The sequence below is a fragment of the Schistocerca americana genome, chromosome 2 (genome assembly GCF_021461395.2).
Source record: "Schistocerca americana isolate TAMUIC-IGC-003095 chromosome 2, iqSchAmer2.1, whole genome shotgun sequence".
NCBI classification, from domain to species: domain Eukaryota; kingdom Metazoa; phylum Arthropoda; class Insecta; order Orthoptera; family Acrididae; genus Schistocerca; species Schistocerca americana.
Genome location: NC_060120.1, coordinates 902557625 through 902576994, shown reverse-complemented (window position 1 = coordinate 902576994; position 19370 = coordinate 902557625). Strand labels below are relative to the sequence as shown.

The 19370-nt window shown below is 39.4% G+C and overlaps 1 protein-coding gene across 1 annotated transcript in view; it reads right to left on the bottom strand.

Annotated features, from left to right (window-relative positions):
- Nucleotides 1–13061: 13061 nt before the first annotated feature.
- Nucleotides 13062–19370, bottom strand: part of LOC124595905 (serine/threonine-protein kinase 26-like) — a 180192-nt gene continuing 173883 nt past the window's right edge. Inside the window, exon 10 of the mRNA XM_047134816.1 lies at nt 13062–17163. Coding sequence (XP_046990772.1) covers nt 17151–17163 — 13 coding nt within the window. The 3' untranslated portion in view covers nt 13062–17150. The remainder of the gene's footprint in view (nt 17164–19370) is intronic.

Below are 19370 nucleotides of genomic sequence, written 5' to 3'. Positions count from 1 at the left end.
TGATGCAGAGCTGCTCAGAACCAATGGACTTTGGCATTGTTTTGGCGGCTTCTGTCTTCTTCTTCGGTGTGTCCTTCCACTGGCTGCTCCATAAGGGGAGTGGCGGCAGGCATCTTCTCTTCGCCTAAGGCGTCCGCACAGATGCCGTGCCCCATCTGCGAGTGCAATTGCCGCAGTTGGCTGCATGCCTCCTCCGTATCTGCAGTCAGGATGGCCTTAAAAGCTGCCCTGTCTGAGTCCATGGTGGCTTTGAAGGCCACAATTACTTCCTCCACTGCGGCTGCCAGCATGACGTGCACTAGCGGTGCCTGCTGTGCTACCACCGGTGGCCGGTCCCCCATGCCACTCTCATTGGTGCAATATTCTGGCCGCCCTTGGGCAGTGGGAGCTGTCTTCTCTCCTTTCAGTTGTGTCTTTGTTCAGTGGCACTTATGGTGCCATCGTCGTGTCTTCTTGGTTCGCACCTTGTCTCCAGTGTGGCCATCACTGGCGAAAGCCGGGCAGCCCCGCCAGTTTGCTACATTTGTCCCACAGCAGGCACGAGAAGCACTGTGGCTTAGGGTCCATGCCTAGGGGAAGACCTTTGGTGGTCACAGGAAAGCCTAAGAGTTTCCTTAACCCAATGATGTAGCTGCCATCCATCACAGTTCCCACTACGACGATGTACAGCAGCAGCCTCTTCCTCCAGTTGTGCAGCTTAGTAGTTGCACTCCAGAATTCGGCATGTGACAGCCCCTCTTGGACTGTCTTCTTATCAAAGGCAGCCCCCTGATCAGGGCCTTGGATTGCTTCTCACGCTATTCCGGCATGATCATCTTCTCCGCAGTAGGTGGATCAACAATGTGGACGGCCACAGCGCTCTTCAGTGCACAGTGGTCGGCCACACTTGCTGCCTGCAGCTGGACAATGGCATCTGAGTCCAGGGACTCTACGCCTACTTCTTCCCTGCAGCAGTTGGCTGCTCTGTCCACAACCCTTTACTGCACTGAACATACAGAGGGGGGACAGATGTATGACGTTCTTCGCATTTCCATTCCACATTCCTGCTGGGTTGAGCAGTCGAAGTCTTCTTCTCTGCGTCTGCCTTCTTCTTCTGCCCGTTTCTGCCCATTCTGTGACACGAGGACAACTTTTCTGTGTCATAATAATGATGCATGACAATTTGCTTAGTGTCACACCACAGTCCAAGCACAGCTTCACAGCTCTTCTTCTGGTCAAGCACATGTAGCATGCTTCACCAGTGATGCCCGCGCCTCCGCTGCTCAAGCACAACTTTGATCGAAAGGCCTGTTTTCGTTTCTATTAAGTACAGTGCTTGGAGTTGCTTAGAAACACATAGTTTTAGGAATAGGACTGCTTTCACTTCTTGATTTTTGTACTGTAAGCTTTAGAGAGTATAGTGTTTATATGTATATTTTAGTTGTTGTTAATATTAGTGTCACATGCTGAAGAGGAGATTTGTTTTAAATGGACTATGTATGATAGTCACAAGTTATCTGGCTACACTAGATAGCTGAGTAATCTTTCGATAGACTGAATGGTGGAAAGGTGATTTGTACTGTGTGTGGGAAGCAGCAGTGGATTAATGAAATTTTGTGGGTGGGGGTGGTTGGTTGGGAGAGAGAGAAGATCCAGGGGCCCTCCTATTGAAAGTCAAGGGGGAAAAATTTCACAAACTGCTATTTTAAGCTGTTTTGATACTTTAAAATATCAAAGCAGGACAAAAATATGCTTTATTTTAGACAAACATGTTTTAAATTTCTTGTTATGTGTAGCATTCCTTTTTTTGTATAACTTCATTTATATAACTATTAACACACAACCATGAGCTCTACGAGTCTTCTGTCAACACAGAGCTGCTACGTAAATTAAAGCAAATAAATTGAAATTAGAATAAAATACTCATAAAATTGTTGTTTTTAATTTGTTGACAGTTACATTTATGCCAGTACAGTTTATAAAAGCATGTACTTAAATCTTTGAAATAGTATTGTTAAGTCTTGAATATAACTGCAAATAATTTTTATTTTCAATACAATTACGATGATACTCATTTTGAAAGAAACACAATATGAAAAAATGCAGTACCCATATTAATTATATCAGTAAAACAATGTATTTGAGACTAATACTTCCAAAAAATTACAGTGTAAACAGAATGCTACTAACTTAACACAAAGCTTACTTGAACTAAGTGGTTAAAAAATTTGGCATAGGCCTTGTTATCAAAAAACTTATTCTGTTTATATTTTTAATGTTAGTTCTCTACCCATATAGTATATATCTTTTGTGCTTCAACTGTATCAGCACCCGATTTGGCTTTTTCCAGTTTCTGTATAAAATTGTGAAAGTTATAAAACTGTAGTTTAAGTGTGTGAATGCTAATTCCTCTATCTTTTTACATCACAGTGGAACAATGGGCATTACACTGAGGTGACATACATCATGGGATATCTCCTAAAATTGTTTCCAACATCCTTTTGCCTGGTGTAGTGCAGCAGCTCGATGTGGCATGGTCTCAACAAGTTGTTGGAAGTCCCCTATGTGCATGAACTGACTTCTCGATTATGTCTCATAAATGTTCGATGGGACTCATGTCGGGTGATATGGGTGGCCAAATCATTAGCTTGAACTGTCCAGAATGTTCTTCAAATCAAGCATAACCAATTATGGTCTGGTGACATGGTGCACTGTCATCCATAACAGTTCCATAATTGTTTGCTGCAAATGATCTCCAAGTAGCTGGACATAACCATTTCCAGTCGATGATCAGTTCAGTTTGATCAGAGAATACAGTCCATTCCATGTAAACATAGACCATACCATTATGGTCCCACCACCAGCTTGCACAGTGCATTGTTGACAACCTGGGGCCATGGATTCATAGGCCATGCACCATACTCGAACCCAACCATCAGCTCTTACTAAATGAAATCAAGACTCATCTCACCAGGCCACAGTTTTCCAGTTGTCTAGGGTCCAACTGATAGGGTCGTGAGCCCAGGAGCACCATTGCAGTTGATGTACTGTTAGTAAAGGCACTCACATTGGTTGTCTGCTGCCATAGCCCATTGATGCCAAATTATGCCACACTTGAATACATTCATAGTACATCCCACACTGATTTCTGCAGTTATTTTATGCAGTGTTGCTTGTCTGCTAGCTGTGACAACTTTACACGGACACCACTGCTCTTGGTCATTAAGTGAATGCCATCAGCCTCTGCATTATCTGTGGTGAGGTAATGCCTGAAATTTGGTATTCCCAACACACTCTTCACACTCTGGATCTCAGAATATTTACTTCCCTAACAATTTGTGAAATGAATGTCCCATGCATGTAGCTCCAACTACCATTCTGTGTTCAAACTCTGTTAATTCCTATTGTGCAGCCATAACATTGGAAACCTTTTCACATGATTTATCTGAGTATAAATGACAGCTCCAGCAATGCACTGTCCTTTAATACATTGCGTATTCAATACTACAGCCATCTGTATATGTGCATGTTACTATCCCATGACTTTTGTAACCTCAGTGTATGTTTTCTGTACTTAAGAAAAATTATCTTTTCTATTCTTCTCAGTGCACCAGTCTGTAATTTCTTCTTTGTAAACAGTGATATCTCTATGAATATACAATGAAGCAAGTTCTTTTATGCTATTTTGTCCACAATGGTTTCTCAACAATGTCATAAGGAGTTTCAGTGTCAAGTTAGAGCTTTCTGCTGTTGTTGTTGGCTCAGGAAGAGAAGACAGGAACAGTATTAAAGATCTAATTGAAGACTGCAAACACCCCATTACATAACCTGGCAGAATTGTTTTGTTTGCATCTTCCATCTCCATTCTGCCACCCACAAATTGAGCTCTGCCTCAGATTACAAATACAGTCAATTTCATCTTCCCAATTACTTTGTATCCAGAGTTTCTGCATCCCTAATCACTGACTGCATGGACCTTGATAGATTTTTGTTAAAAATGTGTTGCAATTGTAGAGACTCAGAATATCTTAAGAGACTCTGTTTTCTAGATTGGTCTTTATTGCATCAAGAATAAGGATAAGGACAGTCATCCTAAATCATGCTTCCCATAATGTCTCCCAGTTTTCTGACTTACTTGTACAGCAAGTTGAATTCTACGACGACATTTCTCACTTTATTTTCAAAATTGTCAAAGTACTGGTCAAGGCCTCAGTAGGTTTGCTAACATCAATAGTCTCCAGAATGAAATTTTCTCTCTGCAGTGGAGTGTGCACTGATATGAAACTTCCTGGCAGATTAAAACTGTGTGCCATACCGAGACTCAAACTCAGGACTTTTGCCTTTCACGGGCAAGTGCTCTACCAACTGAGCTACCCAAATACAACTCACAACCCATCCCCATAGCTTCAATCCAGATGGTACCTCGTCTCCTACCTTCCAAACTTCACAGAAGCTCTTCTGCGAACTTTGCAGAACTAGTAGTCCTGGAAGAAAGGATATTGTGGAGACATGGCTCAGCCAAGGCCTTGGGGATGTTTCCAGAATGAGATTTTTACTCTGCAGCAGATGCCCCTAGACTGAGTCTCGGTCCAGCACAGTTTTATCTGCCAGGAAGTTTCATCAATAGTCTCCATTTGGAAAAATCTTCTGAGAGGTAATGTTTGGCTGAGCATGTCAGCAAGGCACACAAGAACTACTATAAATTCTCTATTACTGACAGGATGTAAAAAAAGAGTCTTAGCTGTTATGCTAGAGATGTCACTTGAAAAATGTGACCAGGCCTGATACGATTTTTTCAGTGTTCTTTTAGAAAAGATGCTACAGACAGATGCCTTCCCACCCACCTTGTTTTACACATGGAGAGTAGTTGGTTTCCTACATGCTTTATGAGTATAGTATTTCTTTTTGGTAAAGTTGTCAAAAAAGAAACAACTTCTGTAATGGTCCTAATTGAGTTTTGCACAAATTGCACATCAGAACACGTAGAAGTACACATGTTTAAAGAGTTATTGAAACAAGGGGCTTGCTCAGCATTATTAAATTCTTTCTTAATTGTAGTGGCTGCTCCCACAACCTTGGAATTCATAAGTCATGACAGAACATCCATCTCACACACTGAACTTGTTTAACATAGTCACCTAATTTTACTTGTCATTCAGGGATCTTTATTCCCTTCGTCTGCTTTATCTGTGTCACAAACATTGGCATCTTTGCCACCTTCAAAAGACTCCCGTTGATTACTGCCACTTCCAGAAATCTGCAGGTAATGAAGCTGAAGAGCAGCTGACCTGATCATCTTCAACATGTGATGTGTCGCTCATTGGAGACTCTAAATCCTCAATATGTTCATCCAGTCTGGAACCTAAAGAGCATCTGTAGAACTAATATCACAAATGTTTTGCATTTAACCCTTTTGCCATGTATGTACATCACAGTTAGGGTGACCAAGTAGCTGTCGGCACAAATGAACACTTAGCTGGTTGTCCTATTAGATGGCTACTGACCTACATGAATGTCCAAAGTTCACTACTAATGGCCAAGGACAGACCTTGCACTTTTTGAGAATATTACGCTTTCTATACAAAAATAACTGACTACTGAAGTTTCCTGTTTAGGATAAAAAGTATACCAGGATGTAATTGCATTTCAGACTTTTAATTATAATTAAAATTGTTGCTAATCTGTTTACTCCAGACCAGCTGTAAAAATGGTAATTATGTATATCTTGATGAAACGTCAACAGAATTAATCTATACTACTAAGTGAGCACCCCGGAACCCGAAACCTGTTGCAATTGCAGGCTGCCTACCTAATGACTACAAGGAGCAAAAAATTTTTGATACTTTGTGTAATTACAAGCATAATTTATAAATTTAAAATGCTGTCATAATCTACTCTTAAAGAGATATATAACCTTATGATAAAACTTGAACACTTCAAGGCAAGTATTACAGTTAGAAACAGTGCAGGTGTCGTGGGGCAGCATATCTCATGGCACACAAATACCCGCACTTCACCCATCCATTATTTGAGACTGAGTGCACCTGACGACTTCCAACTAAATATATACATAATTTCAAGTCTTTGCAAAACATTTCCTTGCCGAGATTCCCCACGACATGATTAAAGGAAAAAAGTTTATCACTTACTACATTTTCACTGTTCATGCAGTACATCTTCAGCATCAAGCACGATGTCTTGATTTATTACTTTTTTACTATCAACTCTATTCACAACACAGTTTGCAGTCAATATGCACATCTACAACTGTATGTCTCTGCAAAAATTACATCACTGTATGGCACATACAGTTCAGGAGTTATGACATCAGACATTTAGATATGCGAAAACTAGCTTCTGCTTAAAATGGGATACAAATTACCCACACTATACTCATCCAGTGTTTGATAGTTGTTCCCTCTGCCCTGCCCTTTAACCCACCAGAAATTGTATGTAGCCATTCTTTAGTAGTACTAGAGTGTTCACAATTCCCCATTTATCAGATCACAGGAAGATGTTGAAGTTGTTTAGAAGTACACGGCTAAATTTATTACTGGTCTTTTTGGATAGAGCAAGGGTGCTGTGGTAATACTCCATACATGTATAGTAACTGAAGTAGCTCTTTTTGCTGAAAATGCAAGCATTATTCTCAGTGCTACAAAAGGTACACAGCACTTTCTTGGATGTTATAAACTGGTCATCTGCAAGTGGACATTCACTAAACATGGGTAAAACACATCAAATACACTTCTTTACTGCAGTAAAACCTTAGTTCCTCCTTAACAATAACTTGTGGAAAAATCAACAAACAAAATTTATTTTACAAAACTGTTTAGTAAACACAATAAAAATCAACAAACAAAATTTATTTTACAAAACTGTTTGGTAAACACAATGATTTGAACTTGTGTTATCAAACAGCTACATTTAAGTACTTTCCCACTGTGGGCAACAACATACTTATGCCTTCATGTCAAAAACAAGAATAATTCTATATGGTATCTATTCCATGATCTGTTGGAGACAGCTCTTTAGGTTGCAGAGAGAAATGACTAACTCACACTGCATTAATTCTCTTATGAAGGTGTTGCCAACAATCAGTCACAACATGCAAGAAAACAATCTCCACGGATATTCTACTATCACAGAAGGGAATGAAGCATGCAGTCATAAAAACCTTTCATCTTTTTCCCCATAACTTGCAAGTGTTTAAGTTCAAAAACACTCATTTCTCCTCCCTTCCCAAACAGCTAATATTTTTTCCCTTTTCACAAATTTTATGACAATTTTTTTCAGTGCCACTTACAAAAGCCTCAATGTTTGGAAGATGCTCATAACTGAACCAATGTTATACTTTCACACTGACACAACTACCATGATGATTTAGCTGTACATAAAGGATTCAGTGTACCATTGTATCGTATAACATAGAGCTGAAGAGTTTTATGACTTCTGGCCTTTCTCCCTCCCTCCTGTAAACTCTGGTCTCATTCCTAAAACTACACTAGCTCGATTCCAATCAAAAACATACTTTCAGGCCTTTAAAAGGACTTGGAAATACTCACCATCTTAAAAAATATTTTCCCTATGTCCATGGCTTTCTCTCCCTTTACAGTTTTGTTTTTAACTTTTTAACAGAAATATCTCAATAAAAACCTGCAGTACTTGCTAAATTGGCTTGCTGTCTTTGCCAAATCCTGCATGACATTTAAGAACTTTTCTTCATCTGTTAACTAACTTTTATTTCCACAATTTTTTTTAAAGTTTCAACAATATTATGAACAAGAGAGATTGCTTCTCACCATAAACGTGACACAGTGAGTTGCAGACAGACCCAATGAAAAGACTGTTACACATTTACCTTTCAGCCATAGCCTTCTTCAGAAAAAAAAAAAAATTTCACACAAGCAAGCATACCCACACACGACTGATAACTCCGGCCAGAATGCAACAGTACTGTGTCAAGCAGAAGGAGCAATCCTAATTGGGTTGGGGAAGGGGGAGGGATAGCAGGGATATGGGTGAGGCAAGAGGAGTCAGCACTGTCTGGCGGAGTGTGCAAGGAATAGGTGGCAGGACAAGGTTGCCAGGGGCAGCTTCGAGAGGCTGTGGGAGAGTGTGAGGGAAATGGGGAGCAGGGAAAAAGTGGAGAAGAGAAGGGGAAAAGACTGGTGCATGCATTGGCAGACAGCAGCGCACAATGAGGTTGAGAGGATGTGAATTCAGAGGTGGTGATAGGGCACAGAGGTTGGAAACTGTTGGGCGGAGGGTGTGGGTACAGTAGGTTACAATAGGTTGAGGCCAGGATAATTTCAGTAGCAAATTTCAAAAAAACTGGTGGTGGAGGAGAGGATCCAGATGGCCTGGGTTGTGTAGCATCATTGAAATCAAGCACATTATGTTCAGTTGCATGTTTTTGCACAGAGTGGTCCACTTTGCTGTTGTCCACAGTTTGGAAGTGGCTACTCATCTGGTGGACAGCTGGTTGGTAGTCATGCCAATACAAAATGCTAAGCAATCATTGCAGCAGAGCTGGTATATGTCATGGTTGCTTTCACAGGCAGCCAAGCCCTTATGGGCTGTGATAAGCCTCTGACGGGACTGGAATACGAAGTGCTGAGTGGGTAAATTGGGCAAGTCTTGCACCCAAGTCTTCCATGGGAATATGATCCCTGTGGCAAGGGGTTTGGATTGGGAGTCGCATAGGAATGGCTATGATGTTTTGGAGTTTGTGTGGTGACAGAATACCACTTTAGGAGGTGTGAGAAGGATCTTGGGTACATGTCCCTCATTTCAGGATATCATCGTAGATAAGCAAAGCCCTGACAAAGGATGCAGTTCAGTTGTTCAAGTCCAGACTGGTATTGGGTGATGAATGGGGCACTCCTCTGAAGCTGGTTCTTGGGAACGGTGGGAGGATTAGGGCGTGTAGGGATACAGCACAGGAAATCTGTTTGTAGATTAGGTCTGTGACATAGTGCTTGTCTGTGAAGGCCTTTGTGACACCTTCAGCATACTGAGCAAGGGAGTTTTGTAACTCCTCGTATGACGTCCTCAGGTGGCCATGGTCACACTATGCAGGGGGATTTTTTGGTGTGGAAGGGATGGCAACTGTTGAAGTGCAGATACTATTGGTGGTTGGCAGGTTTAATGTGGACAGAAATGTGGATGGAGCCATCTAACAGGAGGAGGTCAATATCCAGAAAGGTGGCAAGAGTGGCTGAGGAGGACCAGGTGAAGCAGTTTTTGAGAGAAGGTGTTGAAGTTGTGAAGGAATCAGTATGTGTCCTGGGCCTGAGTCCAGTCATAAAAAGGTCACCAATGAACCTGAACCAGTCTAAGGGTTTGGCAGACTAGAAAGGTTTCCTCTAGATGGTCCATAAACAGGCTGGCATAGGAGGGTTCCATGCAGTTGCCCATGGCTGTGCCACAGATTTGTTTGTATAATTTTCCGTCAAAGGAGAAGTATCTGTGTGTCAGGATAAAGTAAGTGAGGTTTATTATGATTCAGGTAATGGTTTAGAGTGTGAAGGATGGCGAGAGAGGTAGTGTTCAATAGCAGCAAGAACATGGGCATGAGGGATGTTGGCGTATAGGGAAGTGGTGCCAACAGTGACGAGTAGGAATCCAAGATATAAAGGGGTGGGGTTAGTGGAGAGTCGCTGAAGGAAGTGGTTAGTTACCTATGGTGTGGGAGGCTAGATTATAGGCTACTGGTTGGAGGTATTGCTCAATGAGGGCCGAAATTCTTTCAGCCAGAGCACAATAACCAGTTACAGTGGGGTGTCCAGGATTGTTGGATTTGTGGATTTTGGGGAGCACATACAGGTTGTCTTGTGAAAGATGCCCAGGAAGGGTCTGTGAGTCAAGCTGCATGGCCTCCACGACATCCACATCCATTGGCAGCTGCCACACCCAACTCTCAGACAATAATCTGACAGTAGTCGGCTGCAAGCACACTTCCCTGTGTTAAGCATAAACAATATTGCCATCCGATCATCAAACTTAAGCTTACCTTTATTTACAGCAGTTACTCAAAATGATGTCCCTCTGTGGTAAGAGCAGCCCGACATCTCCTGAACACATCAGCAAACACTTGATGAATTTCGGCTGCCAAATTCTGGGAAATGACTAGCCAAACCCTGTCTTTCAACTCTTCGAGCACGTGGATACTGGTTGCTTACACCTTGTCTTTTAACATTCACCAATTATAAGAACCCCATGGATTTAGATCTGGAGAACGGGTAGGTAAGTCAACTAAGTCAACCATCCTATCATCAAAAACAGTTTGTATTGCTTAACTGCATAAAACACTCCTGCATCCACATCATGCAGAGGTTGTTGATGTAATTCATGAGGATTTCCGGAGCTCCAGTATCCATTGCTCTAATAATTTATGTACCCTGATAAATGTAGCCATGCTTTGTCAGAAAGAAAGTATCTCAGGATCATCTTCCCCATCATAAAGAGCCTGTGACAGCCAATTACAATAATGACACCAAGCAACAGTATCCGAGTTCCTCAGGTGACGCACTACCATTATTCTGTATGGTTTCAGTTTCAGTTTCAGTTTGTGCACAGCTCTGTGAGCAGACGGTCTTGGCACACCAATCTGAAGTGCCCCAAATGGTGTAGAGATTTTCTCGAACTTCTTTTCAAGGCATCCCCTCTCTCGTCTAATTTATATTCGGTTAAGACACTAGGTTTTCTGGGCCTTCATTTCTGTAACACTGATCCAGACCTCCTGAGATTTTTTCCCTAATCTGCATATTTTTGAATCATTGGGAACATGTAGACTGGGAAATTTTCACATGGATTCAAGCTGACATTCCACATATGATTCTGTTTTTACGTAGTTCAACACAAGAAAAACTTCCATACCCAATGGAAACTCAACAGGAAACTCAAAAGCAAACACCCAAATACTCAGTCACACAGTATAGAATACACATGCATGGTGTTTTTGTCCGAGGATCAGGCCCAATGACATACAAGCAGGGAAAGCGGCTGACTCAGAGCAGTTGCAATAGTACGTCTACTGACGATCTCTGAAGTGGTGAAACTTGACAAAAAAAACTCAGTCACACACTGTAGGGGACACGCAAAAAGTATTGTGTCCAAGAACTACACTTAGTAAAAACCAGCAGACGCAGCAGCAACATCTGGCAAAAGTGCTGCATGACCCGCGGACCCCTCTCAAGTGTCTTTTGTCGGACGCCCTGTAGGAGGTGAGTGTACAGGGTGTCAGAAAGGTGAGGTTAGAAATAGATTCACGGGAGAGGTTTTAGGAAGGAGCTAAGTCTTTAAGCAGGCATTGGAGATTATGTTGGTTTTCTGGGATGGGATCACTCTGGCAGAGTTTATAGATGGAGTAGTCAGACAATTGGCAGAGGCTTCCACCATGTGGTTAATGTGATTCACGACAGTGGTGGAACCGTTGTCTGCAGATAGGACGATTAGGTCAAGATTTGTTTTGAGGTTGTGTATGGTTGTCCTTTTTTCTGCCATAAGGTTGGTGTTCTCAGGATGGGACCTGTGGAAGGATGGCCAGGCCAAGATGGAGTAAGGATTTCATGGAAGGTTATCATGGGATTGCTAGGTGGGAGGAGGGAAAGCTCAAAGTTGGATAATGGTATGAACTGGGAGAAGCAGGGTTCAATGTTGGGATTAGGTTGTCTTTGGCTGGAGGGATTGGTGGCAAAGAAGTGTTTCCATAGCAGGGATTGGGAGAAGGAGAGTAAGTCTTTGAGAAGTTCAACATGGTTAGATTTGGCTGTAGGGCTAAAAGTGAGGCCTGACACAGGACAAACTTCTGTAGGGCTGAGGATTTTGGTGGAAAGGTTAACAACAGAGTTCTGTGATTGTTTCAGCTCTGAATATAGTGGAGTATTGGCAGGGAGTTTTGGGAGATGTAGCAAGTTGAAAAGTCAGCTACGCAGGGTCTAGGTGCTATGAGGAATTGACAGGAAGGAACTCTGGGGGAATGGGTAGGTTAGTGATTGCTCTTCCAGATGCTGGAGTGCAAGGGATTCCATTTCTGAGATGTGATGCATGTAGTAGGGATTGCACACTAGCAGTATCTGCAAAGGGATCAGAATTGGTTGTGGGGATGCCTGCATCATGAAGATGTGTGTTTGCAGTACCAGACTTGTGAGAGGCAGGGACTGGTAGTATCTGGAAAGATTAAGGTTATTGTGAAAGGAGGAGTGGAATCCACAGAAAGGAATTTTTATGGTGAGGCCATTGGGGGAGGGGGGATTCGTGGTTTAGATATCATTTAACGAACAGGGTGTGGGACTGGGTTTTAGCCAGGGACAGGGATACTTTTCTGAACTGATACAGAAAGATGGAACAGGATGGAACAGCAGTTCACTGTGGCAGGGGTTGCCTAGGGGCAATTTTAAGTGACAAAGAAAATGAGCAAATGAATGTGTTGGAGGTTGTGAGGGGAGCTGAATAGCAGAAAAAAACATGTAAAACTATTTATAGATAAGCAAAAATACACACAATTACATAAAAATATGCAAAAAAGGCCACAAACACATAAAAATTCCCACAAATGCCCTAAAAACATACATGGGAAAAATGGATGGAATGGATGATGCATAGGATTATGCTGTCCCTGTCAGTGTGATTGCTGAGTGATGGTTCTAATATTTTTAAAAATATTGTGTTTAGTAGTCTCATTTTTCTATAAGACAGTAAGTACTTTTACATTTCTCTCATCCTTCCATACCATTTTCTTTAAATGTATTCTGCACCTAATGTTGGTTTGAATACCACAACATTTTGGTTGGCTTGGTGCTGATGGACATGGCATGCCCTTGCCTTCTTCCAACCTCTGAACTTGCTTACCCACCCGATTAAAGGTGGTCTACATTTAAATTTTGATTCAAAATTATAGGGCAACTCAGTATTTTTCACATATACAATAAATGCCAGAGATGCAAGACACAATAACTGACAACATACCCTGGGAAAGACTGAGGATGGAATCAAAAACCTTAGGACTTGTAGCCTGACACCTGTGTAACCACTAGGCTGCACAAAGCATTACACAAAATGAATAAATGCTACACATGTTGGTCATACACATAATTTATTATTTTTATTTATGTTTCTGTACAACCAGATCTTGTTTTCAAGATTACTTTGTGTTACATATTCACCTTAGTGTACAGAAATCACCCAGTAATGAACTTTACAGATGTTAAAATCCACAATCATGACAAATGCTACAAGTTTCTATCCATGTCTGAACTTCTCCTATGGAGAGAAACATAAACAATTAATCTTCAACAATAATTAGTGTACAAGTTTAACATTTAATATTAAAGCATCTGCCTTGAAGAAAAATCATAATTTGTATTTTAAAACGACTGACTGAATATTTTTCAGTTAAGTGCAAACTTGACAACAATACAGCATATGTTTTAGTACAGTGTGTCAAGTTCAGCTTTAATGTATGTACATGTTAAAGGAAAATATTAAGATGTTACTCTCAGGGGGGCCACAGGACATTACATAAGTTTGTAAACTTGCACTTTTATCACAGAAATTGCATAATTCCTTCGTGTACATAAAGAACAATCACCATTATTCACTGCATTATACTGTTTCTTTCACAAACTGCATACACAATAAAATAATCAACATTATAATTACGTATTTACAAAATTACATTTCAGTGTCAACAGCTGCATGATTCACATTGTACACACATGCATGGAATCACTCATTGGCACTTTCCAAGGGCAGAATGTGGCTTACAATCAACTATCACATGTTCCTTCTTCGATAATACTGGAAAGTGGTCCATATCAAGCAATGCAGAGTTGGTCTTTAGCATATGCACTGATAAAGAGAGCCACTACCTTTAATTTGCTGTTTAAGATTCACACAAGCATTCAGACAGAACTGTTCAAACTCTCTCTCTCTCTCTCTCTCTCTCTCTCTCTCTCTCTCTCTCTCTCTTACTCACACACACACACACACACACACACACACACTGGCTATGAAGAGTTGACTTGTGGAATAACTGTCAGTAACATGTTTGTACTCTCCAATTTATGCTATTTTAATCATTTACATGCTGTGTAAACACACAGACTTTTTTTACACATAAAACATAACAGTATTCTGTGTAATAGTACAGGGGAAACTACACTAACAGAACTCTAATGCATCACGTAAGTATGAATAGACATATAACAACAATCCTCTTTTCCGTAAAATGAAAACAAAATTATTATCTGATAGTAAATCACATTTCTCAAGAATCTCCCATTAGTCTGCAGACTAATAACTAACTGAATATGTGTAGTGACACGAATCAGCAAGACTCTCTTAAGCAGAAATCTATATTATCAAAACAATGATCTAGTTCCCACATTTCCACATCAAGATGATCAGCATTCAGTCTGTGGTCATACTAAACAAACATCTGGTGATTTCTCTAGATTATATTTACATCACCTAAAAAAATACAGTTTTGTGATAAGAAAAAAAATATGGACAAGTCTCCCTAATAGTCTGAACCTACATTTACATATTTACATTAATACATGGAAGAAAGTTCTCTCTCTCTCTCTCTCTCTCTCTCTCTCTCTCTCTCTCTCTCTCTACTCTAAACACACACAGAAAACTGACTGTTACAAAAAAAGTAAAGAAACTGAGTGTGGCAAAAAATTAACTATATTTTCTGTAAAGAGTGGGCATGAGCTTATGAGGCACCCTCCGAAATTCAGTGACATTGTATGACTGGTTTCCCATATATAGTTAATCAGGTCTACAATACCTTCCCTAGTTCCAAGATTTTTTTTCCACTACTGGCAAATAGAAAATACTTACAAATAGAATTTAGTACAGTTGGAACAAGAAAACATCGAAATACCAAATTCGAAACAAAACTTTCCGGAAATTTAAAGTAGTCTAATAAAAATATTTACTGTACATAATAATCGACACACACAAAATTGCGAGTAATTTTTACTTAAAATGATGTGAGCAATACCCGAGGAGGTACAAATGCGTACTGCAATTGGTCTCCCTCGTAACTAACATACATAGTTTTAAAATGTGGACACAAGTTACCATAAAGTCTTTACAGAGACATAATACTGCACAATACATAGGTTTCTGAAATTACAGATGAAGTTCCGAGCAAAGAACAATCAACATTGCTTAAATTATTAATTTTCTTCCGTTTCTTATGCAACAGATTTACAGAGACATGCTCACTTCTGCAGCCACTCTGCAATGGGGGAAAAAGCATTCACATTCACACTAAAGTTGCTCTCATTACTCAAAGAAGAACCATCCAGCTAACAAACCAACAAGTCCCTTAGTGTTTCCTATTTCTCAATCAAAACTTCATCTGTGAGTTGTGTATTAGTCTTTCCTCATCTACTTGAACAATCCAACCCTACGTTTCCCACACTCTCTTTTACCAAAAATTATTTGTTTGTAAACAGAAAACAGGAAGACAACATTATTTAAGAAAACTGCTAAAGATAAGAAACTGTATTTAGAAACCATTACTATCAGTTTCTAGCTGGATAAGCTGTGGTGCACAGAAATGGCATTCTACGATTTTGAGGAGTTCTCTTCTTTCCCAGCTTCAAAAATCACCTGTCTACTCATTCTATTGTCTCACTATGATATGTTTTACCACTGCATTAATTAAAAAATTAGGTTCTGATGAACAGATCAGCCATTTCTTAGTATTTCACACTAAATTATCCTCAAATAAATGTAAACTGGACTTATCACCTATAATAATGTGTTGATGGCAGGAACACTAACTACTTACACTGCTTTTGAAATTGAGGCACCCTTTCTCAGAAGATGAAGAGAACAAAAGACACAAGATGACACAAAGAGTGATAAATCAAGCATACACAACACAGTTAAGCAAACCACCCTTGTTGTTCTTTTTGCTCTGTCACATTTTCTGATTTCTCTCCTGAGAAGAGCATCTCAGTTTTCAAATTCCTGAGAGTGGATTGTCAGTAGTTTTATGCCCACCTCAACCTGAATATTACTTCAACTAATGGTAGCTTGGCTCAATTATTGACCTTTATTCTTAAGTTTTTTGGTTTTGACATTCTAGCAATAACATGAACACTTCAAATTCTTATTCTTTTACTTTCATTAGTTCATAAAATACACTATACATATATAACATCATGTAATATGCATTACGACTTTCTATTATTCTGCATACTACCAAGTTACACATCCATTACACTCGTTTTAGATGTCCAAAGCTCTGAGAATCTCAAAATTATATAAACATGGCTGTATTCTCTTGTTCAACTCTCACTGTAAATATTCTGAATATAATGTATGAATATTAATGACATTCTGCTGCAGACTGAACATTTTTAAATGTCTGTGTTGGTCATATTACATGCTTTCACAAGAATGAATGTCAAATATGCAAAGAAGAAAAACCTGCCAATCACTCTGATTCAAAACTCTTATTTTTCAATATGTGAAAAATATACTTGTCTCATATGTATCTCACTACATACCAATATTTACAAAGTTTTTGCATCCAAAAACATGTGAAGCACACAAAATGAACACAGTGTTAATGCATGTTGAGCCAGTATCAAAAATAAATGTCTTTGCTCTCAAACACTGAAAGAAGTCAGAGATATCTGCTTTTAACTCACTCCTGCATTTTTTTAAAGCAGCAAGAAAGTTAATCAAACATATGATATAAAAAATTATAGACAGAAGCACAAAACTGGACATGACCATGGCAACTCGGTGCTTCTATATTGTTAGCTTCTTAGTCACATTCAAATCTACTACTGAATAGAATGTTTTGCTTTGACAGGAAAACTTATTTGGGTGATCACCGAAATAAATGCAATTTCAGAATAATTTTTCAAATTACTACATAAATTCTAAATTTTGATATTTCGATGTTTGCATTTGGATCAAGCACAAATTAATAGGTTTAATTTTAATATAAAGTCAAAATATAAATATTTATTTGTCTGTCTATTCATCATAAATAAATTCCATATTTTGAAACATGTAACTGATATTAAGGAACGTTTATTTATACAAGATTCAATGGTATTTGTAGTAAAAACCATTTTGAGGACCTGAGTTGGATGAACTGCTGCAATGTGCAGCTTATCAGGCAGCCAACACGTTTATGTGGAGTCCCTGCAACAGGAAGTAAAGACCTCATGTTACATTACTGACAAAATAAAATATACTGAAAAGTGCAGGAGGGAGGTTGGAGCTATAGGAAGGACATAAAATTCATTTAAAAAAAAACTTCACCCAAAGAGACATAATATGGCCAAAAGTGTCAAATATTTACTAGCAGTGTGTATTTTTGCTGGTGCACTACAATATTTTTTCAAAGTTAACAACAAAGCTGCAAAGATTAAGAAATGAGAAAATAAGGAAGAGAATGCCTCCCACCTCCTGCTACTTTTCCTCTTACTGTCAAATCATAAAACTAGAATTATCAGTTACTCTGGCCAATCTCCTTTATAAATTGCTGATAACTGCCCGTAAATTTCAATGAATGTGCTCCATTAGCAGTATAATACCACAACAATAAATTATACTAACAAATCATAATTTACATTACATTCAAAATATAATGAGTGTCTGGAACTGCCAAAGAAAATAAAATGAACACGTAAAAACCAATGCAAATTCATAAAGAACACTATGAAAAAGATAACGTCTTCCTCAGTGTTCATAGTTGTGCCCTTACGTTCGACACCATGTGGCATTCATAACTGAAATTGGATATTTATGATGAATGACTTAGTGACTGAGAGCTACTATGCCAACATTTCTACACTGCACAATCCTCACTTCATATGTAACACCTCAATCTGTAGGAGAAATTATGTTTAAAACTTAAGGACTGTTATTACCCAAAAGAACATTCTTTGTGGGACATCATTCAGCAGTTCAAATCTTTATGATGTAACTTCACCAACAGAGCACCTAAAAATTCATTAACAGCGTGGACTATGTGAATATAGGCAGCCAACCATGAAAGTTCCATTGATGGAGCTGTACAAGTGTACTGTGCCTGCAAGTAGAGTTGCAAGCTTTATACATACTAAAATCAAATGCCACATAATTTTGTAGGAATACTTGTTGTACAGTTCTCTTAAAAGATAAGGTTGTTAATGGTGGCATTGCTTCCATTGGAGCATGTTCTGTCTTTCCTTGGTTTAAGGACAGGGACCAAAATTGTTTCCCTCCACAATCATATTCTCTCTTTGGTACTGTACAAGTATATTCTCTCTTTCAGACTGAAGACTAGATTATTTAATAATATAAACTGTTATACATGGGACTTCATGATGTCACGACCTTCCAGCAAGCGGAAATTCCAGAGTGTGTTACACAGACACTACATAAAAACCACCAAGGCATATGAGGGGAAGCAAAGAAAGGACCAAAATCATATTGGCCCTAAGCTACCCATCACCAATAGTCATCAAACTGAAACCTGAGCTTTTTCTTGCAATACGTTTCTGTGATTTCAAATTGGATATGAGCACAATTTGGTTTATGAAGTTACTGCATTTTACAGTTGGTGATTACACTTTTCGTGGCTTCAATCTGTCATTAGTATAAGAGATTCAGAAATTTAAAAAATTCCTGGAGATTAAAGTCTGACTTGGAGCCCAATGACATATTCTAATAACCAGTGCTTTCTGCTTTGGGATACTGTAACAATGTTTGCCACGCATAGCAGCACAGGCACTTCACTATTAAGATTGGATCAGCTTTCACCTGCAAGATGATTCATTCAGGAGTCTTCACTCAAGAAATACACGTATCCAACAGATACAACAGTGTCTAACTTAGTCTAATTGTTTGGATTTCTTTTGAGTGGAGTGTGCTTTATTTAATAAACAACAGTCAACCTCACAAACATTGATTTAACATAGCTGTATCAACTTGAGCTACATGAAGTGACTCACGCTCATGAATCATCCCTGACTGTACTAAATCAAGAAGAGGGTAAGATGTGTGATGTGGCTGTCCCTGCTGCAGGAGGAAGTATTGCTGTAAGTCACATTTTAAGACGGTAGAACACTACCAACAATAATTTATCTCTGAATAAATGACTTCTTAATCTCTCAGGTAAAAGTTAAAAAAAATGACTGAAGATACATCTGCTTGGGTATCTGTTCCACCACAACAATGTGTTTCTGCACCACTGCACAATGGCTGTTTCTATGCGTGATAACATCAAGTCATCAATGTTTCTCTCTCTCTCTCTCTCTCTCTCTCTCTCTCTCTCTCTCTCTCTCTCACTCACTCACTCACTCACTCACTCTGTCCTCTGTGTGTGTGTGTGTGTGTGTGTGTGTGTGTGTGTGTGTGTGTGT